Source organism: Echiichthys vipera, assembly GCF_963691815.1.
Source record: "Echiichthys vipera genome assembly, chromosome: 6".
Lineage (NCBI taxonomy): Eukaryota > Metazoa > Chordata > Actinopteri > Perciformes > Trachinidae > Echiichthys > Echiichthys vipera.
In genome coordinates, this window is record NC_139831.1 from 10,960,298 (window position 1) to 10,982,519 (window position 22,222).

The following is a 22,222-nucleotide window of genomic DNA, read 5'->3' on the forward strand; positions in this document are numbered from 1 at the left end:
GTTAACCAAAGTCTACAAAAGGAATTTCAAATGTATAGTCGATTCTGCACTCTGTGGCTAGTTTGCATTTGACTGTAGTTCTGTGCTATTTTGTTCGGTGCATTTTATTGAAAACTTGAGTGCAAAATATATATTTCAAATCAGATTTACAGAAAATTTTGAGTTAGTACGTGCTTGTGATTATCAAACTGGATGATGTACTTGAGTATCACAATATCTTGATATTTTTTTCATCACAATATGATATTATTGAAAAACTATCGCCCAGCCCTAGTTGTATGTCTATTTAATTTATTTCAGATACATTTTGTTCTACAGCCATTGCTAACACCTTGGAAACAAACAATGAACTGAGACTAGATATTACCACTAGACTACTATTACTCTATTTTCTTCATTAGGCATTTGGTCAGCCTGTTTTGACCGACCAACCAACCACTGTTTCGGTTGTATTAATTTGAGACTCAAACCTCCAACTCATCACCATAAGCAACACAGGACAATGCAGGAAAACCAGCTGCACGCCACCATATACTCTAATTACCCTTGCTCAAATCAAAGTCAAGGTGCAGGTAACACAAGTGTTTTAAATCTGGCGAAAGAGAGGGCAGAAGACCTTTGCTTGAAAATTAAACAAGACCTAATATACCATGGCGTGGTGAATAGATAGGCGAAAAAGAGGGAGTGTAAAGTTGTTACAAACCTCAGTTTCCCTCCCAGTGGCTTTGACAAATGGCTCAAACAGTGTTCCGGTCAATGCCATTACAACAAACTTTGGAATTGAACAACCCTAATCATGTGGTGTGCTGACTTTAGATTAAACCCATTAGCCCTCCTTATACAATACAAACTCCTGAGGGGGAAATCAAGCCAAGCAGGGGGATGTCAAAAGGCTGTGAACAAAGCCACTGCTGTGTTGATACAAACATCATCATGCTAGAATACCCTGCGGCCTCCACTCTATATAAGAACTGACACATTAAAAAGCAGACTTGTTCCCACTTTATAGTCTGAAAAACTGCAGTCAGATCAGTCATCATCTACATTTCTCATTTGATCAATTTAATTAGCATGTATATTAAAAATACTGCTTTGATAAATAAAGAAATCATTAAGTATATTTCATCGACATGCTCCACTTAGCTTAGCTACCGTCACTATTGACTTCGTTATTTTATGAGAGATTTGTGCCCTTTAGAAAATGCCATTGAGTAAAACAAGGTGCATCTATCAATAAAGTCCGGTCAGAATCACTGAAGCAAAGACAAAAAAAAATAGAAAATGAGAAGCAATGAGAAAATAAAGATACAATTGTGGTCCAAGAGTCAAACCTTTTATAAATGTTGAGTGAGTTACCTGACTAAATATGAAAAAAATATAAATAAAAAACTTGATGGCTTTGAAATAATCTTATCTGATGTAACAAGTTTGTTTTTGATCTCACGCCATCTTGGCTTTAGCCGTTTCTTAAGCTGAACTGCCAGTCAGAGTGATATGTCTCACCAATGGGCTCCTCCGCTGAAATGCTCAATCAAGGCGAAAAGCAGCAAACAATGACCGACTAGTTCCAACCTTGCACAAAAACAAGGAAGACTAGGAAGCTCATCGGACAGGCTGAAATGGGCTGACCAATGGCCTGGTTTGTCAGGACCTTAAAACAGCTTACTTTTCAATATTAAACAGAGGGTAGACTGAAGAAGGAATCCTTCAGTGAGCAGCTGCAAGAGAGAGTAGACTGAGGCCTCGGGCTAGCTACAGCTATTAAAACACAATTACCAAAGAATTAAGTGATTGCTTTAAAGAAAAGATTACTGGCCATCACGCCAGTATTCCAAGCAGGTAATATGTCTCTCTTCAGTACAAACACACTCAAACACACAGTTTGCTACTTGTTTTCTTGACTTGTTTTGAAGCTCTCTGCAGTTCCTTTAACACGCTTGCTTGTCTACATGCTGTGTTTCTTCCAGGAACTTGGTCCGCCACAGTGCAGCCCTCCCAGGACATTTTATTGAACATTTGCTCAAACATGATAAAAAGGTCTAGTTTGTACTAGTCTGTCATATAATAAATATGATCCCACTTCCTGTATCCTCTCTCTGATGTCTTACATTATGTAACCTAGTATGGTTTTCTGATAAACTGCTCAGAATCACTGACAGTAACACTCCCTTGGTTGTGTATAGGCTGGTACCATCATGCATTAATTATGGCTGGCTGGCCCCCTGACAAGCCTCCTGATGCCCAATAAGCTGCAAGGATGACAGAGCAGAAACAGACAGAGCAGTGTGTGCGCGTGTGTCTGTGAAGTGAAGGAATATGACCAAGCAAAAAGTAGAGAAAAAACACTTTCCACTTTCTCAAATTGCAACTGTCATAACATACAGAGCTGAGAATAATGATTATTCTTTTCATTGATTAGACCCGGTTTACACTTCTTTTAGCCCTTAAACTTCCACCTTGGTAGTCAGTTTGAGAGTAGCTAGATCTTGAAAAAGTGTAAGTGTATAGTGTCTGCAAAGAAGTAAGCTTTACTTCCCCCGAACTGTAACTACATCAGTGAGTGTTCTGTGGAAGTCAATCACAGCGTCTGCCCCCCATGGTCTGCCCCCTGTGATAATGTCAGCTAAAGTTACACTGTCATTAGCTGTCGCTCTCCATGTTGACAGATAATTTCATCAGCGAATGTCTCCAGCAATTTCAACACATACAATAATACCCAGAGCATTTGAGACACATAAAGTGCATGGGGCTGAGTGTAAAGGAAGTGTAATTACGCTTGCTGTAAGTGTAAATGGGTTGATACTTTGATTATGAAAATAGTAATTTTCTGTCTACCAACAATGTTTCATTTCAGTATATCTTTAAGCAAAAGGGAGGTGGGGGTGGGGGGTGGGGGGGGTGGATAAAATAAAATAAAAGTTATCATAGTTCAACCTTGGGCTCTGGGAAGTTGAAAACAGATATTTTATAAAGAAAATCATAAAATGCTCATATAGCTAATGCTAATCCTTCAATTTGTTTTGTTTTCCTGCTCTTTAATGAGGAGCAAACAGGCACAACATTTTGTTTCAACTGTGTTCATCAGCCGACAGTTCAATCAGATTAATTAGGATGGTTTCAAAGTGGCTAATGTTTAGTCACCTGCTTTTTTCTGCACTGCTACTCGTGCAGCAGGTCTCGCACAGAGCCATGCGAAATGAAGGGAGTTGGGAAAACGTGGCAGGATGACGAAGAAGAAGAGAGGCAGAGGAGATGTTCAGCACATCTGTTTAGAGCACAAATGTCAGACAGTGCAAGGCGGCTGGTGTAGATCAGTTTACCCGGCTGGAAGCAGAGAGAGAAGACAGAAGGGAAGATGGGGGAAGGGAAGGAGGGAGGGATAGAGGAGGGAGATGTGTTGATAGAAGAAAAGAAGAGCTGCAGGGTCTGTGTGATGAACATGCTGCTGTGAGCAAAGCGTTGGGTAATAACAGAGGTAAGTGATGTGAGGGAGCACAGGTGTATATATAAACTGGATATATAGAGTCGAACATTTCACATCCTCGATAATACTGTGTCATGTTATATCAGATCAACATCTCCAATATAAAGATAGAAGAAATATTGTCATTAGGCCATTCATTCCTCTTCTTATGATTACATTCTTCTCATACAATTTAAATGAGTTCAAAAACACCAGAGGTTACATTAAACCTAATTCAGCTTCATTTATTGTAGAAACAAAGCGTGCCCACCTAGACAATATAAATAATTCATCAGGTAATCTGACCTATCTGAGAGAGCGGTTACTCCCTGGTGTTTGAGGTCTCAAGACGTGCAGAAATCTGACAGGCGCTGGTAACTTTATGAAAAACACTTTAGATAAAACCTCTCAACAGCATTTACACTTGTAATTGAACCCTCTGAGCCCTTAAATCTTGGGTCATCCTTCTCAGTTAGACAACATGCTCAACAAGAGAAGCTGATTATATTTTTACTAAAATGAAGAGCGGTGTTGAGATAGAAGGCTGCGTAGAGTGCAGTCCCTCTTTTAAAGACAAAAAGATAAGCCATTGGAACATTTAGTATTGTTTAACTTATTTTTTTTAACATTTAAATTCAACAAAAGCAATTTTGCAATATGTACTGTATATTCATCATCAAAATAAAAGACAAAATCCACAAAACAGGAAGTCTTAATATTTGGATTTTTTTTTTTAAATCCTCAAAAGGCAGCTAATGTTTATACTTTACCATTACTGAATGATTTTGTCATTAAACTATTAGGATTTTTCTAAAGCCCAGGGTGACTTCTGAGATGTTTTGTCTGACCGTTCAAAACTCCAAGAAACTGGAATAACAATATTTGACATATCATACTTTTGCTTGAAAAATGTCAAACACAATAGTCATTAAATATGCCTTAATTCAATCCGATTTTTTTTTTTAAATTCTAAGAAGATGGGGCTGTTGATAGCCTGCAGATCATGCCTGTAGTCGCAGAGATAATATAAAAATCTGATGTTAATGGGAAGAAAACAGGTTGCCAGAAGAAACTTTTTGGCCTGAGTCTTATGTCCCTAAGGCTTAAGGGTGTTGCTGTGCAGAGGTAATAATAGGAAGGAGACCATGTGCAAAACAACATTGCCCCGTTTGCTTAGATCAAACAGAAAACGACCCAGGTTTCTGTTTTCATATTAAAATCTTTTCAGAGCTTGAGCCAGATGGAGCAGAGCAGAGCGCCTTCTGGCAATGTGAATTATTTAGATCTCATATGTTTGTAGGCTTTGCAAGATTGGGTGAAGTGGCACTAAATCCTTGACCCCTGCGGCGTGCAGAAGAGTGACCAGGAGCAAGAGCGCACAATTAAAACTGATGGTGAGAGGTGGGACGAGGTATAAATGTTGCAGCCCAACTTAATTTCTATGTTTGATGATAAGGCTCCAGATCTCCGCTTTGACCTGAGTCACAGACAACCTGGTATGATTAAGATGACATTGCGGTATTATAACGCTAGCAATAACACATCTGATCCACTGTATATCAGAGCTGAAACAATTGAATAATCTGCAACTTTTTTGATGATTAGTCAACTGTTCAAGTCAAGTAAACATTTGCTGGTTCTGTGCCTCCTGATACATGTTGACCTATGCATAGAAATAATTTCTTCAAACTTATAACACATGGCAATCCGCTGCTGTTTGTTGTGTTTTCGGCATTAGCCTTTTATTACATCAAATTCATATCCTTGGGGTTTTGGACAGCTGGTTTTACAAAGCCACCTAATTATGATGGACATTTTCCGTCATTATTATTAATATTATTTTATATTTTATAGACCAAAAATTATAAATGGATTAACCAGGGACATAAGTAAGACACAGCCCTTCGTATGTAGCACTTTCTAAACCCTCAAATAGGTTTGATATGTCTATGCAGGCACATATTGTTGATAAAGGCACGCAGGCGATGTGTAGTCCTCATCTCTCCCAGAGCAGCAGTGGACGGTAATGTTCTGAGTGAAGGGAAGGATTCCCAGATGAATGAAGAGAGATGGGGCCCCTTTCAATCACTGTTCCCTCCTGGAGTTAAAACATATACAGTCTACATATACTGTACAGTGCTGCAGACGCATGCAGCTGCCTCTTCAAGACAGAATACTTGTAACCTTTATACTGCCCTCCATGCCCGCAGACATCATGTTTGTGAGCTAATGGCTTCATTTTTAAGTTGAGCCTGTCACCCTGTCCCTCCCATCAATCAGCATCACTCTAAATATTCTGTGTCACTGTGTGGCCTCAGCATCAGGACATCCAGCTGTAGATCTCACCTAACCTCGACACACAGCAATCAGGATCATGTACACACACGCACACACGCGCCTCCCTGGGTACAGTCATATATCTAAATGGACTGTCATGTCTGACAGCTTAAGTAGCCCATTAAATTATTTACTTTTTCCAACGGCCCATTGCCTCGCAGTAGTCGGTCAATGACATCACATTTTAGTTTTTCGTTCTCAAATCCATTACTTTAACAAAAAAAGCCACAAAAAAGAAATACTGGTGGTGATGTTATATTGGAAACTATGTTGTATGCAAAACCTTCTTAGAAGAGAACCGGTACTCAGTTTACTGAAGTGCAGAATATTTCACACAGGAAATGCCAGTTAGACTGAAAACCACTCATCATTAGGAGGCCAGAGTAAAAAAATAGAAGGTGTGGATGACAGTCTGATTTGAGAATTTGTACTGACAAAACGGTTTCAGAATCTCCAATACAAACCCTGACCACAGATGAAGTTTATGTGGATTGCTTCGTGCAAGGAGTGTTTTGTTCTTAGTTATTAAAGAAAACATGTAATTTCCATTAACAGAGGAGGAATGGAAATGTTTTTTTTTGAAGGGTAAAAGTGGAAAAACTCAGACCACTGTTGAGGAGTATCTCTAACTGTTGTTGAAGCGACAGCGGCTAAAGAATACAATACATCAAAACAGACGTTAACAGCGAACACAGTTCTGTCATATCGTGTGTCCCCATATGCGGATGTGTTAACACATGTGCAGACCCTTGGGGACAGGACCTAATGACAAAATTTCCCTCACAAATTAGTCTCTCCCTCTCTCTCTCTCTCTCTCTCTATATATATATATATATATATATACACACATACATACATATACATATATATATAGTTGTTAATAATAATGATCAAGATAAACCTGCTACATGTCTAGTCACTGCAAACTAGAATTGCTATACCACAACAGCACGACGTCGATAATTCAGCGTCTGAGCCGAAAAGCAGCCACCTCCCTGAGCGCCGCTGTTCTGGTGTAAGGAAACAGGAAGATGACATGTTACTATCTCTTTGTTTAGTTTTTCATTAAAATGTTCAACATGACGTTACCTACCTGATCAGAGTTAATAGTTTTGTTTGAGTAAATGTGTCAGTAGCGTTTTGTGCGTTGCTTGTTGTTACGGTTAACAGGAAGAGAGCCCCATCTTCCTAATAATATTTATCGTTAATTCATTTTCTTAATTAATCTATCTGTCTATATTTTGAGTGTATTGCCATCAAAACACGCGCATGTGCATGCACACGTACACGCAAATTAGAATACATTTTTTTGCATAATTATAATTTTCTTTTCATTCGATTACTCAATTAATTGATAGAATAATCGATAGAATAATCGGTAGAATACTTGATTACAAAAAGATTTGATAACTGCAGCCCTAGTCTAGCCATGCTGTTCCAGTTGGTTGAGAGATATTGATGCTCCCTACCTACACAACATGTATCCTTATTTTCCCTTGCACAATTACATTAACCTTTTTGCAGAACAATCAATAGCATTTTCTTCAGCACCTCGCTTAGCTCCTACCAAAGGTTAATGCAAAAGAGATTGGATCGAGTACTATTTGCTAAAACAACAGCTTTGAACTGGCCTTTGTGAAAAAATGAAATTAATTGATTATCATGGACAGAAAAACATGAGTCGCGCGTGCGGGGGGGGGGGGGGGGGGGTAATCATAGCATTGGAGGTGCTTTGGACGAATCCCTATACATGGCCTTAGGTTTCAAAGTATGCCTCAGTTCTGATCACTACTCCATATTCTTTCCGGTCACACAACCTTGTTACAAGGATACTTGAAACCCATTCAGCCAAAGGCCAAAAATTCTCTTTCTCTCTGAAGAGCTATTTCAAACATATTTATACGGATTTGCAGGCAGTTTCCAGTGGAAGCAGTCTATATGGTAAACTGTGGAAAATGTTTGTTGGTCTGTGCAGTGCCCAATAATTCAATCCCTTGTTGAGGCATGTCCTCATGTCACACGTCTTAGGCAATGTGACCAAACTTGCCATGTTATGCTCCTGTAAATAGTGGACTAATGGACTGAAGTTATATTAGCATACACCCATTCACACCACACTGGTGGCAAAGGCTACTGTACCATGCAAGCTGCCATCTGCTCATCAGATACATTCAAACGCACACTACTGGTACTGCCTGTTAAGCTACACACAGCCACAGTTTGTACTCTTATTAACTCAAAAAAACAGCAAAAGGCTGTTGGATGTTAAGTTAAGGAGTGCTGCAGGCAAAACACTGTGTGCAGTCAGTGAAAACACACCTCATTACCAAAGTTGACAGGACCTTTGCCATGAACAGCTGTGTAACCCCTCACTCTCCCTGTAAAACCAATATCAGCCTTCAATGGTCTCTGTAGTTTTGACCTATAGTCACACTCTGAAGCGGTTGTTCTGTGACTGGGTCACTCTAATGTTCATCTTGTGTATGCATGCACAAGGATAGGAACAGGATACAAAATCCTGCCAATGGCGTGACACTACTATACTGGCGGTAGGTGGCCAAGACACAGCTACGATAGGGGCCTCACCCCTCCATGAACATGCATAATGTATGTCCAAACCTGGGTCGTGGCAGCAGGTTTTGGCCCGAGCCCAAATACAAACCAGATTTTTTTAACTATGTGTATAATATATATATAATGAATTGATATACAGAGTATTGCGGTCAAACACACACACATCGGTACACCATCCATACATTATTCATGAGATTACACTGGCTATAAGGTCTGCATTAAAAAGCAACAACAACAACAACAATACATTTCTGCGAACCTGACCCAATTGCATCCTGGTGGAATTTTGAGAAATTACAGCCCGGCCCAGTCCTGTTGGGTTTGTGCCAAGAATCAAAGCTTTACACAAAGATATGCAGCAACAAAGGCTTCTAGCAAGAAAACATATAAACAAGGTTGGATTAAAATACTTTAAAATGATTTATAAAAGGTAAGGCAATGCAGTCAGTACATTTTTAGACCTCAAAGACACTCACAATGAGATTTGGTACACTTACCACCACAGTTACCGAATTTGGCTCAGCCTTGTGACCAAACATAACTTATATAATATAATATAGAATAGTGTCATATTACAAGTGTCCTCTTTACGATGCCTTTAATCTGCTATGTCTATTTCGCCTTGCAAACAAACCTTACTTTGTTTTGAACTGTTTCAAAAATGATGACTGTTTCAAAATCCCATTCTCTTTACCTCCTGCAGCTGAAACACAGCAGTGTTTAAGGGTGAATGGCCATTGCTGGCTTTGTTGTTAAACTGATAAAAATGTAAGGAAACCTTACAGTGTGCCTGCTGTCCCAAGGCACCACGTATTACGGATTGTTAAAAGACATACACACACACATAGTGTATATTGGGTGCACATAAACACAGGAAACTCCGAAAGATAAAGAGGAAGAAGTGTGTAAAGTGCACTATCTCCAACTTTAGAGGGAACAACTACATAAAAACAGCAGTGTTTGATATATAAAGCATAGTTAAAACTATTCAGTGCTTCAATGTTACTGGGTCCAAGACAAAATATCATTTTTTTTTTCACGTTTTAGTAAATGCTTCACGACCAACTGGATATTTCTAACCAAGTGAACATGATGTCCAATGAAATAAAGTTCTCTGGAGCGGTTTCATACTCAAATAAATAAAAATATCGAGTTAGTCACACAGAGTCTGGGTGTGAAGTGAGTGGAGTCTACTTTTTGGCAGAGTGAACAGAATATCAATTCAACTTCAACGATTCCTGTAACTGTTTACAGGAGGTGAGAGCCTTTTTATTATGTACCCGGCTGCTTGTTGTTTGGTCTTGGTGTGATGGTTTAAAGATCATGATCTATCAGCAGGGTGGCATTAAGTCTGGAATGACTTGGATTACTCTCGGATCACAGCAAACAGACCCTTTTTGCTTGTTGCCTTTTTAACTTCTTTAACAGTTATTGAAAGAAAATACAGCCGTGTAATATATAAGAAAAGTGCATTTTTTTGCTCTAGATGCCTGCCCACATGTATGACAAATTATTAAGTGTAATTGTAACTGTAACGAGAAAAATCTATCCATTAGGGTCACTTAAAGTGCCAACAGGTAGCTTTTCTGTTTTAACTTGTCATTATGAAGTAAATGTTGATTGCACAATGTTATGGATATAGAACGGTGACACCACCGTCGTTTAGATTGGTTCTCGATGAGCCCTGCTTTCACTGTCTTCCATTGAGTACAAACCAGTCTAGGAAAATGACAACTCGCTTTACGGCATAAAAAGAAGAAGAAAGGGCTTGAGGTGTGCCTGAATTTACAAAGATAATAAAATAATACCACAGAGGCTTTGTAGTCTGAACCAAAACCGCAAACTATTTTGCCTTCCACACTGTCGAGAGCTGCACATTACAGCTTCACTACTCCCTTCTTACTTTTCACAATAAATGCCCCAGACATATAGCGTTATGTTACACCGCATCATTGCTGACCAGAGAGCATTTCACTAAGAGGCAATCCAACGACACAGCGTATAACTCAACAAAATACCCTACAGTAGGTATCACTAAGGTAGGAGTTAATGAAGGAACTCAATGTCTTACTGTCATCAATTTATCTTCACAATGCAGAGCTGTGCAGCGTGATGCGGAACATTTCGAGCTGAGTTTGACTTTCTCGTTTTACTCCAAAAACCTAAATAAATGTGTTGTTGGGGCTAAACAGGGCAAGGTAAGACCAGAGGAGTCTAGGAGGTAATGAATGTGTCTGACTGCTGGGTTATACTTGCATGTGTGTGTGAGACTGTGTGTGTGTGTGCATATGTGTGTGGCAGGAGGACGGATGTTTGGGAAGATGGCACTTGAAGTGATGCACAGGAAATGCCGCTCTTTTCCAGAAGCATATTTACAACTTGTTCCACACATTTATTGAAAATGTAATAGATTCATAGTGGTCATAGGGTTGACGTGATACGATAGTTGGACGCTTGCTTGCCGTTAGGACATGGTAGATGGGTTCTAAAATAGATTTGCCTCTTCTAGGAATCAATCCCCCTCAAGTAAGTCATGCAATTACTCGATCTAGGAAAACATTGCTTGTGCCCATCACTACTTGACATGCATTTAAGTAACCAGGTTACAGTCCACTTTCTCCAACAACCTGGTTTAAATTGTTTTCTATATTTGGAGTAGGGGAGTAAATAAACATTATTTTCTAGTGCGGTTCTTGTGGATAAAGCAGGTTTCTTGTACATTTATGTTTTTTTACTTTTTACATATGCATGACAAAGACCTCAGAAAGGAAAAATATTGCACTGACAACTGAGCGCCAGGATGAAACGATACAGCATTACACCTTCTATCTGACTCAAACTGAAACTTACACAGGATAGCCCCTGGAAAGTTGGTTTCCATCGCTGAACACTTAATGATCTGTATAAAAAAGAGACAGAATTGCATTGCAAGGAAAAACTCTCCTGACTGAGCCTGTTCTCTCACTGCGCTCTCAGCCCTCCAATAAACAAAAGGAAGAAGTGAATTGTACCAACTAAAGAGAGAGAACAAGTTTACACTGGTCATCTGATTTACTTCATCAGCTTAATTCTCGGAGTAACCTGTGTGCATGTTCACGTACTGACAAACGACAGACACATGGGTCAAAGCAGGAAAAGGACATATAAAGTTGTATTCACTACCATAATGAACGTGGTGGAGGTGTTAGAATGAACTGCTAATGTTCAGTCATTACAGTCACTTCTTTCACCGCTACTACTGTAATGCGGAGGCAGATTGACACATTGAACTGAACTGCATTTGACTGTTTGTGTTTAACTCAAGCTAATAGTCATTTCCCTGCCCATGTTAGTTCATACCGATATGCATTTGTTTACAGTGCAAACAGGTGATTTTAAAGCAAGCTCAATGAAGAATGAATTTTTATGGTTTGGTATGACACTTCACTATCACAGCAGCATATACAAGTATACTGAAAATAGCACCATCGCATCATACAATAAGTAATTTCAACTTCCTGCATAATTTAATATTAAATCCAGAAAGTTCTCTTATTCACTACATCCAATATAAATAATTTAGTATAGTCCAAGAGAGGGAATGCTTTTATCTTAAGGTTTTCTGATGCCCTTTTATCTGTGTAGCGATACACAAATATAAATCTATTCACCATTACTATTGTCTTCTTGTTGTCCTTTTCTAAACTTTGAATATTGTGAAGGTACGACTATGTCGCCTGCTTGGATGTACTACCAGTGTGCATAATAGTACTAATATTGTGACTGTAGGACACAGAGCTGTAGTGTGAAATCTGAGTGAGAACTCATTACTCATATTTTAATTAGAATCTAACACATAACAATTTCTGTTCCAAAAAATATATCTACATACATTATGTGGTAGGTTTTGTAACACGGTTGCCACTTGAAGTCAATGCTCTAACAAAGCACATTAATATGCAGTTATGTGGTCTGGATCATTTGTGAATTCCCAGGGTTTAAGTGATTTTGGATTTTGTCATCAACTGCCTGAAATCCTCCAACACTGCTGTTTTGATACATTAACTGAAGGGAGGTGATGGTTATAACAAATCAAAACAAATTAAAGGGGCAAAAGTCAAGAGTTCTGTCAATAAATACTGCTTGTTTTTTTATTTTGTTTTGCTTGAATTACTTTTGAAGTATAAAACTGTTTAATTTAAAATGATCTGTCCTTTGGTTATTTGTTTGACAATCCTTCATGATTCATTATCCAATTATAGTTTAACATGGTCAGTGAATTAAAATGAAATTAAACTTTATCAAGACGTGAACTCTTCCAAGTGAAGATGTGAAGAAAAGATGAATTGTTGATGTTAATGTGGAGTATTAATCCATTCCAATTAGCACCGCCAAGAAAGTCCAGAACATGGAACACCTCTCCGTCTAAGGGGCCCTCTTCTGTCTATAAAGCAATTAATTAGTCAGTGCTTCTTTAATCATACAATTCTTCTTTAATTTGACACATTACCAGCCACTAACTCAAATTACTGCTTAAGTATAGCACACTGTGAAACACACATGTACACAGACACACTTCCCCCGGCGCGTCCCTATTTGTTTGGCAGGTCAGAGTGTGTGTGCGAATGTGAAGGTGTGTTTGCAGTTTTGATTGGCAGGTGGTGTTGGCACGGTAACAGACAGTCAGGCACACAATCTCAGTGGAGCAGTTTCCTGCGGCAGCTGCCTGACCTCCAAACAGGCCTGACAACTAGAGCCTCAGGACATGGCAAGCTAATCGAAAACAACAAAGACTGAGCTAAGCCACTTTTTTTTCTCCAGACCGCCTCCAAATGATAGGATTATGCAACAATTCCCATTGCAGCTATTTGACGTGGGTAGAGGAAGGGTAAGAAGAATTCCATAGTAAAAAAAATCCAACTGTTCTATCAAAGCTTTTCTGAATGAAGGGAGGCATTTTCTGTTTTGTGTTACGGGCCCCTGCATTTAAAATTTGACATGGCTGAGGGAAAAATGGTGAGGATTTGAGACCAAAGAGTAATCCTGCAGTAGTGGTGCAATATTTGGGAGGTAAATGTTATTAGTACCTGGAGGCAGGATGGCTCTCTTCCTCTTCTTGCTATTCTCTGCAGTGTTTTCCAGAGGAGGACACTCTGTCACCAGTGGCCCGCTGGAACTGCTGAACTGGAGAGGGTCGTTGTTGGTTGATGGATCAAAGGGCAGAGCGTTGAGTCCTGGAAGACAGAGACAACAGAGACAGCCAGATTATAGTAAATGCTGTGATGGCTCCTAACCAAAGGGAAAAACACTGTGAAACATGAAAAAGAGAAAGCAACATGAAGTTCCAGCTCTTCTGTGCTTTTCATGTCTAAACCCTGCGGACTTCATTCAGCACTGTAATTTAAATGTTGCCAATGGCAGTGGCACTGCTGGAACCACAAAGCAATGGTCAAAATTCAAATCAATAAAATTCAATGATTAGAAATATACTTTTTACTTAAATTCTTATATTAAATTGTACAAAAACATACTGTACATTTGCTGAAGATCATGTAATATGTGGTAAGATTTTTTTTCTTATTTAAATGAATGATTTGTGAATACAAAGTATAGCTGGAATCATTTCTAGATTAATTGCTTGGCAGAAACTTAACAAATAGATATAGACCAATAAGATTATCAATTAATAGTTCATATACACTTTTCAGAAAAAAAGATGGTTTCAGCTTCTGAAATGTGAGAAGCTACAAATACCCTTGTTTCAAAGAGATACTGTGCTGATATAAATCCAGCTCTGTGCCATGGCAGCATGTGCATATCGTCATCCGCTGGATCCTGCCGGACTCTGCCAAGAGCCAGTTCATCTACACACACTGCCATTACACAGAGCTGGTTTAAAATGGAGAAAGTGGCCCTTTAAATGATAGTTGTTGATTCCAAATCTTTTGGTTTTGGACTGTTTGTAATGCGATTTTGAGACATCACAGTTTTAAAGCCCAAACAACTATTTGATTCATTGTGATTCTTGTATCCATGATGCAAACATCCACTTGTTGCGGCCTTCATACAAGGAAAAGTATGACTGTGAATGCACTTTTTTTATTCTTTGGAGATAGTAAATACCAGGAACTTTAAGATATTCAAATCAGTTTAAAAAAGTGAGAAATTTACTCCATGAACCTGAATATTTCTGACATGATCTGAGACACAGAAGAGGCAAATTGCATTACAATACTTGGGTGAGTCCAGAATCAATATTTTGTGCATGAACAGCCACACCGACACATGCACCATTTCCTTTTCTTCCAATCAAAGTCAACTTTAGGAAAGGCCAAAAGCTAACAATTAAACATAGTAAATATAACAAAAATGGTGCCTTTTCCACTAAAATGTTTCTTAAAGAATTCTGTAAATAATTCAATGTTTCATAGCAAATCAACACTTCTACAAAACAACATCTCATAATAATTTGAACACAGATGTAAAGGTAGTTTCAAAATATAAGAGGAAAATTCAAGCTCAGGTGTTGTGTATGACGAGGCCATTCTATCAGACAGTTCAGTAACGATAACAGAATCACATCATGAATATAAGACAATAACGACGCTTACATCCATAAGTAATGAAAACACGAGCTATGTTGAGATTGCTCCTGAGTCATAACAAATAATACACTATTTAACTTGTGTTTTCTGCTTAATGTATCAGCTCTCTTTAAGAGTTGTGTATTTGTTTATTATTTAGAACAGGGTCCTGGGGAGACTCGGTCTACAGTCATGAAAAATTCATGACACTTCTTTGTGCAGAGATTTGTTTTTCCCTTTATTGCACAACAGATCAGAAGCCTTCCCACATTAATGTGGCTCTAACAGAAGTCCACAGGACCCCAATGAGTTAGTATCAAACTCAGACAGTGCTCTGAACGTCAACAGCATCGTTATTAAGGATTTTAACTGTAGTCTTTGTTTTATCAAATCTACTTTATGAAATGAAGATTCATTATGTTTAGACCTGGTGCACTTTTGGAAGTATACTTTGATTAAAGTACATTTTGGGGCATTTTCTTGTTTCCATGTAAGCCTGGACCTAATGAGATTGTAGATTTCTGTGTCAACTTTGTCTTTGCTTATCTTTAATTCAATCAGTCAATAGCAAAGATTAATCAGTAGCTTAACAAAGACAGAAAATTCAGACACAGAGATTTTATTGTTTTTATCAACGTTGGTAGCTTAAATTGAGAAGAATGTAGCAAAGGCATATATAAGCATAATCCTTCTGCCTGTAACTTTTCATTCATTACTTAATTCTTACTTATTTTGTTTACACTGTCCACAGTTTTATTTACTGGATTGTACACTGTATAATGTATTATACTGCTTATACTGTTTTGTGTATAACTGTAGAAAATACATACTACTACTATGAAAAAATAAGTCAAAGAGGGCCTGAGTACGACAGAATAAATTATCATATTTCTCCAATATTTCATTCTAATCTGTGACAGAATTTTACAAAAGTATTAAGGTGCTCTAATCCAAATACTGATGTTGATACAAACGCACCCTTTTAGTCTCTATCACACACTTGCTTATTCTGCCTTTATGTAAGCTCCAATGTTTCCATATGTCCTCAGTTATTAGGGTTTGTGTGTGCAGAAAGAAACTCAATAACGGTATGCCTGTCAATGGGACATAGGGCGCCATTGACGCAAAGACACGTTTTCCTGTAACCGCACAACTTTAAAATTGTTTTGGCTGACCATCCACACGCAGCCGGCGTTATCAGAGCCTGACATTTTTTGTAACAAGGTCCCAGAGAGGGAAGTTTGAAATCATCCCCTGTGTCATTGACGTCTGGACGGCGAAACCACATACTTTGTTAACGATGCGGTCATCGCCAAACCTCCGGCCTCTAACCCTGTACTCCTAGCTACATGCATGGGAATGAATTAGGCTGACCATATATTTCTCCTTTTTCCCTGATGGTCTGAATAAGTCGCTAAATTGGTCGCTAGTAGCTTTTTATAAATGAAGTTGCCTGCGAGTGCTTTGGGACGGAGGAGGGGCTCACAGCAGCACCCGAGGACACTAACTACAGAGGGATTCGTGCATCACAGAGTCTCCAAAACACCACAAAAGTCTCCAATAACACCAGAAACAGACAACAGATTTCTCTCTAGGGTGGATGAGGATTTGGGAAGTCTCCAGATTTGGAAAGAAAGTCTCTGGTGTTTGTATTATGATTATACACAACAGCGGCTCTCCCTCTCTTTTTCTCCTTGTTGGTGTATTTCTGTGGCAGTTACAGCGCCACATCCAGGCCTGGCATGTGTATTACAGCATTTTTAGCCGGTTTCACTGGTTTTGTGTGGACGCAGATATTTCTTGAGCCGAGTCCGTGTGGACGACGGAGAAAAAAAAGGTTGTTTTTGATCGCGTAGACGTACCTATAGTGTCTCAGAGCTGAGGCAATGGTCATGCTAATCATAAGGCACCACATACTGAGAAAAAGGGTCTTGAAATACATTAAACATGTGGGTGTGAGATTTGTTAAGATTTAGCAGAATACTGTGTATTTGCTGCAGAGACCTTTTTAATAGATCTTCAGTCTGAGCTCACACACAGACCTTCAGTTGATCTCTACTCAGCATCCATCTGTCACACTTCTTCAACGATGAACGCCAAAAGTGTAGAGAGTGAAATCCATTACCTTGCCAAAGTTAACTCTGCCACCAATAAACAGTTCACAATCAAAGAGACATCAGTCAATGGCATAAAAAAAATGCCACGGTAGGAACAGGTGACAGGGAAATGACACTCAGCTTCAGCAGTGGCTGTGTCAAGAACGTACTTTTGCTCATAGTGGCGGGTTTGTCCAAAAAAATTCAAAACTCCTAAATGGACTTCAAAGCAAGACCTCTGAATGTTGTATAAAGCTCACTAGTGCCGGGGGTCGATTGGGAAGAAGGACATTTGTTCACTTAAATGTGTGATTTAAAACTGATGCAGAGCTACATGACTTCATCCAGTATATTGTATGTGCATTTCAGCACCATATCTTGCTCTCCAGTGATAGTGTTGCTACAATAAAGCAGTGAGGCAAAAGGGAAGGAAAGCATTTTACAGATTCAGCAGTGAAACAGCCTTTGGCTGTAGACTGTTATTATATCTTTGGGTTTGAGCTTTGGAACCATTGTCAGTTCAGTAATGGGACAGTTATGGCACCCAGTAGAAACACATGTTGATTTAAAAATGAAGGGTGGGAACACAACCAAGGACTGGAGTCTCTTTCTTTGTGAGCCTGTATATTAAGAACATCTTTTCTGGGTCGACGCCCCTGTCTTCTGCTCTACTCATCTGTAGGGTGATGGATGGTGTGTTCAAGTTTCAACATCTGGCCTGAGGGAGGAGTGATGTCAGTTTCACTCCCCGGGGGAGGAGGTAAATAAATACCAGGAGGCTGGGTGGAGACAGGTGGAGGATTTGGACAGGAAATGAAAATGCTCAACTGAGAGACCAACTTTATGCTTTGTGGCCTCAGGACAAGATACAAGAAATATCACAAATGGAAGTGACCTGATCCCACATCAAGGATGCATCATATGCATGCCCCATTAATGGTGTAGTGGTCCAAGAATAGACAGGACCATTAGAATATACAGTGAGACTCAGTGGGTCATTAAAACACGATTTGACCACCTTGGATGTGAAACCAACTCATGCATCGACAACGTAGAAAATGTGGAAAAATGTGTGCTGAATATAATGTCATCATATTATAATAACTTAGACAAACTTAACCTTAATCATTATTATTTGTCAATCTTAGACGGATGAAATTATTAGTTGATTAGATGTTTGATTGATTTATTGATTGAAGTTATGTATTCTTTTAAGCGAAAATGCCAAAACTAAACTGGTTCAGCCTCTTAAATGTATATATTTGTTGTTTTTCTTTCTCTTTTATGATAGCACAGTGGATACTTTTGGGGTTTTGGACAAAACAAATGAATCTGAAGACATTTTTATTAAATTGTGACTTTTTGTTTCTATAATTTTTTTTTACTATTTTCTAAAATTCTTTAGACCAAATGATTGTTCAACAAAATAACCAGCAGATCATTGATATGAAATTAAACAAGTAGTAGATCTAGGATCGTAACGTGAAATTCCTGTGTTAAATCATCTCTGGGTCTTTTTCTTCAAATACACTCATAAAACCGTACTGTCCCGAGCTAATCACTGTTTGCGACTGTTAGCAACTGTGCAGGATTTCTCCGTTAATAGTTGTTACATGAAAAAAAAATGCCCCGGTGGCTTATTTGATGAGTGTATTTGCCGAAAAATACCCTGGGATTACTTTACTCCGGAATTTCATTTTAAGACGGCTGTACTGTGTCCAAAAAAAAAGAAGATTATTTTGGAACTAAAATGGCTGAAAATCCATTACAACACTACTTTCTGATTTGTTCAATCTACCAAAAAGGGTCCTATACGTATGACACTGCAGTGCACATAATGCTTAAGTGACAGTGTGGGAAAAGATACAGCAATTAAAGTAATGCAGTGTGCTGCAAAACAGAATCATGGAAAATTAAGAGAAATTGCATAATGACTCCATTTATTTTAATCATTTAATCATAATTTATTAATAATGACTTCAAGTAGACTGGCAGCTCTAGGAATCAAACCTGTGATCTCTCTGCACAGTCTGCAATAATTCTCTTGGTAACACATTTGTATAATTCTCCTATAGTTCTTAATCGAACTCATATCAGCTAATAAACCCAACAGTGCAGTATGAATAATGCAGAGCATTAGGAAATGTGCAGCAGCAAAGCACTGCAGGTAAGTGCTTAAGTGGGGGGACGGCCTTAGCAGTGGACTATAAATCTTAAGATAGCACTGAGAGATATACTGTATAGAGTTCATGCCATCTACTGCACATTCATTCATCTGAACAAGTCAAAGGATCAGCTGGTGACACACATTATTAACATCCCCACCCTCAGAAGTAAACCTGCTTATTTGACTATTCCACTTCATCACTGAACCACAACTGTCAACAAACTGCATTTCAGCTTCACGGATTTGTGTCTTCAAACAGGAAAAGTGGCAGAGCATAATGACCTATAAGGACAAACTGTGGTTCTACAGAATTAGAAAATCTCTAGGCATTAAAGAATTTTCTTGTGAGTCTTGTGTCAATTCGCAGCCAAATAAAGTTGTTTAGACATTATTATAAAGCGATTACAACATAACTGCTGTGCTGCATATGATCAAAAGATACAACCCACACAAATGGACACAAATAGACACACAACAAAATGCCTTCACAAATACAACTACAGATTACGAGGTCAAGATGAGCTCCTACACGACTGAAAATGCTATCAAAGGAAAACATTTATTCCTGATTCACACAAATTTAGCACAGTAGAGAGAACTAGGAGCGACTTTTTCAAATTGCATGTTTTGTTGTTTTGTCCAAAGAGTCCAAAACATATTCCTCTGGAAATAAAATAGAGAAAATCAGCAAATCCTCAAATCTGAGAGTCTGGAAGCATGTTTGTATCTATAAGAATTGTTGTGTAGCCCACTCCCTTAATTTTAAAATATAAATACTATTATATATAAATATATATTTATATCATATAAATATAATTAGTACTGTGCTTTGCCTTGTTTTGTTATCTTAATTAATTAATTTAATCGTTTCTCTTCATTTTATTTTATTGTGTTCCACTGTTTGTTTTTTATACTATGACCCCTATGATTTTTTTTGCCTTGTCCTTCAATGTTGTTATCTGTGTGCACTTTTTTCTGTCAATTTCACCAATAAAATTAAATTTAAAAAAGAAAAAACAAATCGTTTAAGTGCCAACTTCAATTAAAGTCCTTGAGAGTCCATGTTGTCCACATTTAACTCAAAATGCAGACCATGTGGAAAACATGTGGCTGGGTTGGAAAGGGCATCAGATTCTTCTGATAAAGGATTAAAAAGCAATTAAGAGGTCACATTGTCTATCACCAATATATTAGACATGCAGGTCACAAGTCACATCCTGATAACATTCAAAATCATGCTGCATCGAGATTACCGCAAAGCTGGCTGCTCTGGGTCACGGAAAAGTGACAGTCACAAGCTGACTGGGTCCTCTTGGGTGGTAGCTGGCAAGTCTACAAACAGGATCCCAAATTAGCCTTAGTCACCTGAAAGATTACTGATGAAAGTCACAAGACCTCCATTAGGTCTCGGTAAAGATCAGTCACCATAATAAAATGAGATATTGCTCTATTCATAGCCTGGAGTGTCCATCAGAACAACGGAACATGGACTATGAGCACGAGCTCCGAGCCTCCTAAAAAAGGTAGCGGACTTAAGCTATGAGTGCCCTTAGCAGATGTATAAACAAGGTGTCTGACTGCTGTGGCTTAGCAATGCATGGCAAAGCAAGCAGCTGCGGCATTCTCATGAGGCTATTAACCAAGCTTTTCACTTCCTGTGTATTTATAGCGAAGACAAAGAGCAGTTAAAACAACAGGCAGCACATACAAGTGGTGGACCCACAGGCCAATTTTATGGACAGCTGCACTATCCCACAGTCTTAGCTCATTTAAACAAAAAAATTAATGGCCGAGAGTTTCCTGCTTTGTTTATTGACTCTTTCATTTGCTAATTAAAATGACCAGTAGGTTGTTGCCAATGCAAACTACAGTTTACACTTTAGATGATACTGTGGCACAGGGTCTTAAATTTACAGTATGTGTGTTTTGATTGCAAAAATAACATCGGGTGGATTCACTGAAAGGTATCAGGTTCCAGGTTTTTAAATTAATATTTCCCTCCACAAAGAGTACAACATGAGTACTCTCTGGGTGTTTGTTGTACACCATCTGCTAATATTCTTCATCAGGAGTGACAGACTTCACTTTGCCAGGTAAAACAAAACTTCTGCTTTCATGAAAACCAGACACAAATAAAAGAACATTTAAGTGGCAGCCTGAGCTGGAAAAATTTCAGCATCCATCACCACTCAGGGTGTGACCACAGGAAGTCTTACAGAGGATTGGTCATAGAGTGCATGCATGTAGGAATTAAGAGGAAAGGCGAGTTGACTGAAGATGTCGTATTTCTGAAAGTTTATGTTCTGCTTATTGAACATGGGTTTGATAAATTGGTTGTAGAGTCTACTTTATTAGTGGATTTTGTGGCACTGTCGTTGACTCAAATCAAATACAATCTAAAGGCCATTTAATTCTCTTTGCTGTGACTTCTGCTGTGCTGTGGGCATACAGGCAGCCACACAGTGAGCAGAAGGAAAGGCAAAAATTCCCCGCTATGAACCATGTTTCTCCTCAGACAGTAATATTTATCTTGCAACCCTAATTAATTATTGCCAATATTGTGACCACAGTGACCATTTTAGCAACTGTGACTTTCTGAAGGAGGATTGACTGTTGGTGTTCATTCTTCTGCTGTCAAACAGCTCGGTGATAAAAATTCAACATTGACAGATTTATGGTTTATTATTCTATAAACTATGATTCCACATTCAGTCTTTTATTAACATGACATTTACATAGTCTAGGTATAACTTTCTGAAGACAGTCTTTCCTCTGGCAACTGATTAAACTCTCAATTCTTACTGTAATTATATAAATAATATTTAAAAAAACCCTGTTCGCACTTTCATTATTTGGGGATGTAGCAAGTGCTGTATTGGCAAAACAGTTGCACGGGGATCACAGGGAACTGAAGAGCAAAAACCTGCAGTGATGAACCTTCACCAACAACAATACTGCTACAAAAAATAAAATGATTGCAAGAATTTTCACCTTCAAGAATTGGTCAAATTATTTCAAATTA

General features: G+C 38.5%; 1 protein-coding gene across 5 annotated transcripts in view; it reads right to left on the reverse strand.

Moving 5' to 3' along the window:
• The window catches only part of enox2 (ecto-NOX disulfide-thiol exchanger 2), a 179,124-nt gene that overhangs the window by 77,364 nt on the left and 79,538 nt on the right, over nt 1-22,222 (reverse strand). For all 5 annotated transcript variants that reach the window (XM_083915582.1, XM_083915581.1, XM_083915579.1 and 2 more), the window contains one exon: nt 13,441-13,587. In XM_083915582.1, coding sequence (XP_083771708.1) covers nt 13,441-13,587 — 147 coding nt within the window. The remainder of the gene's footprint in view (nt 1-13,440; nt 13,588-22,222) is intronic.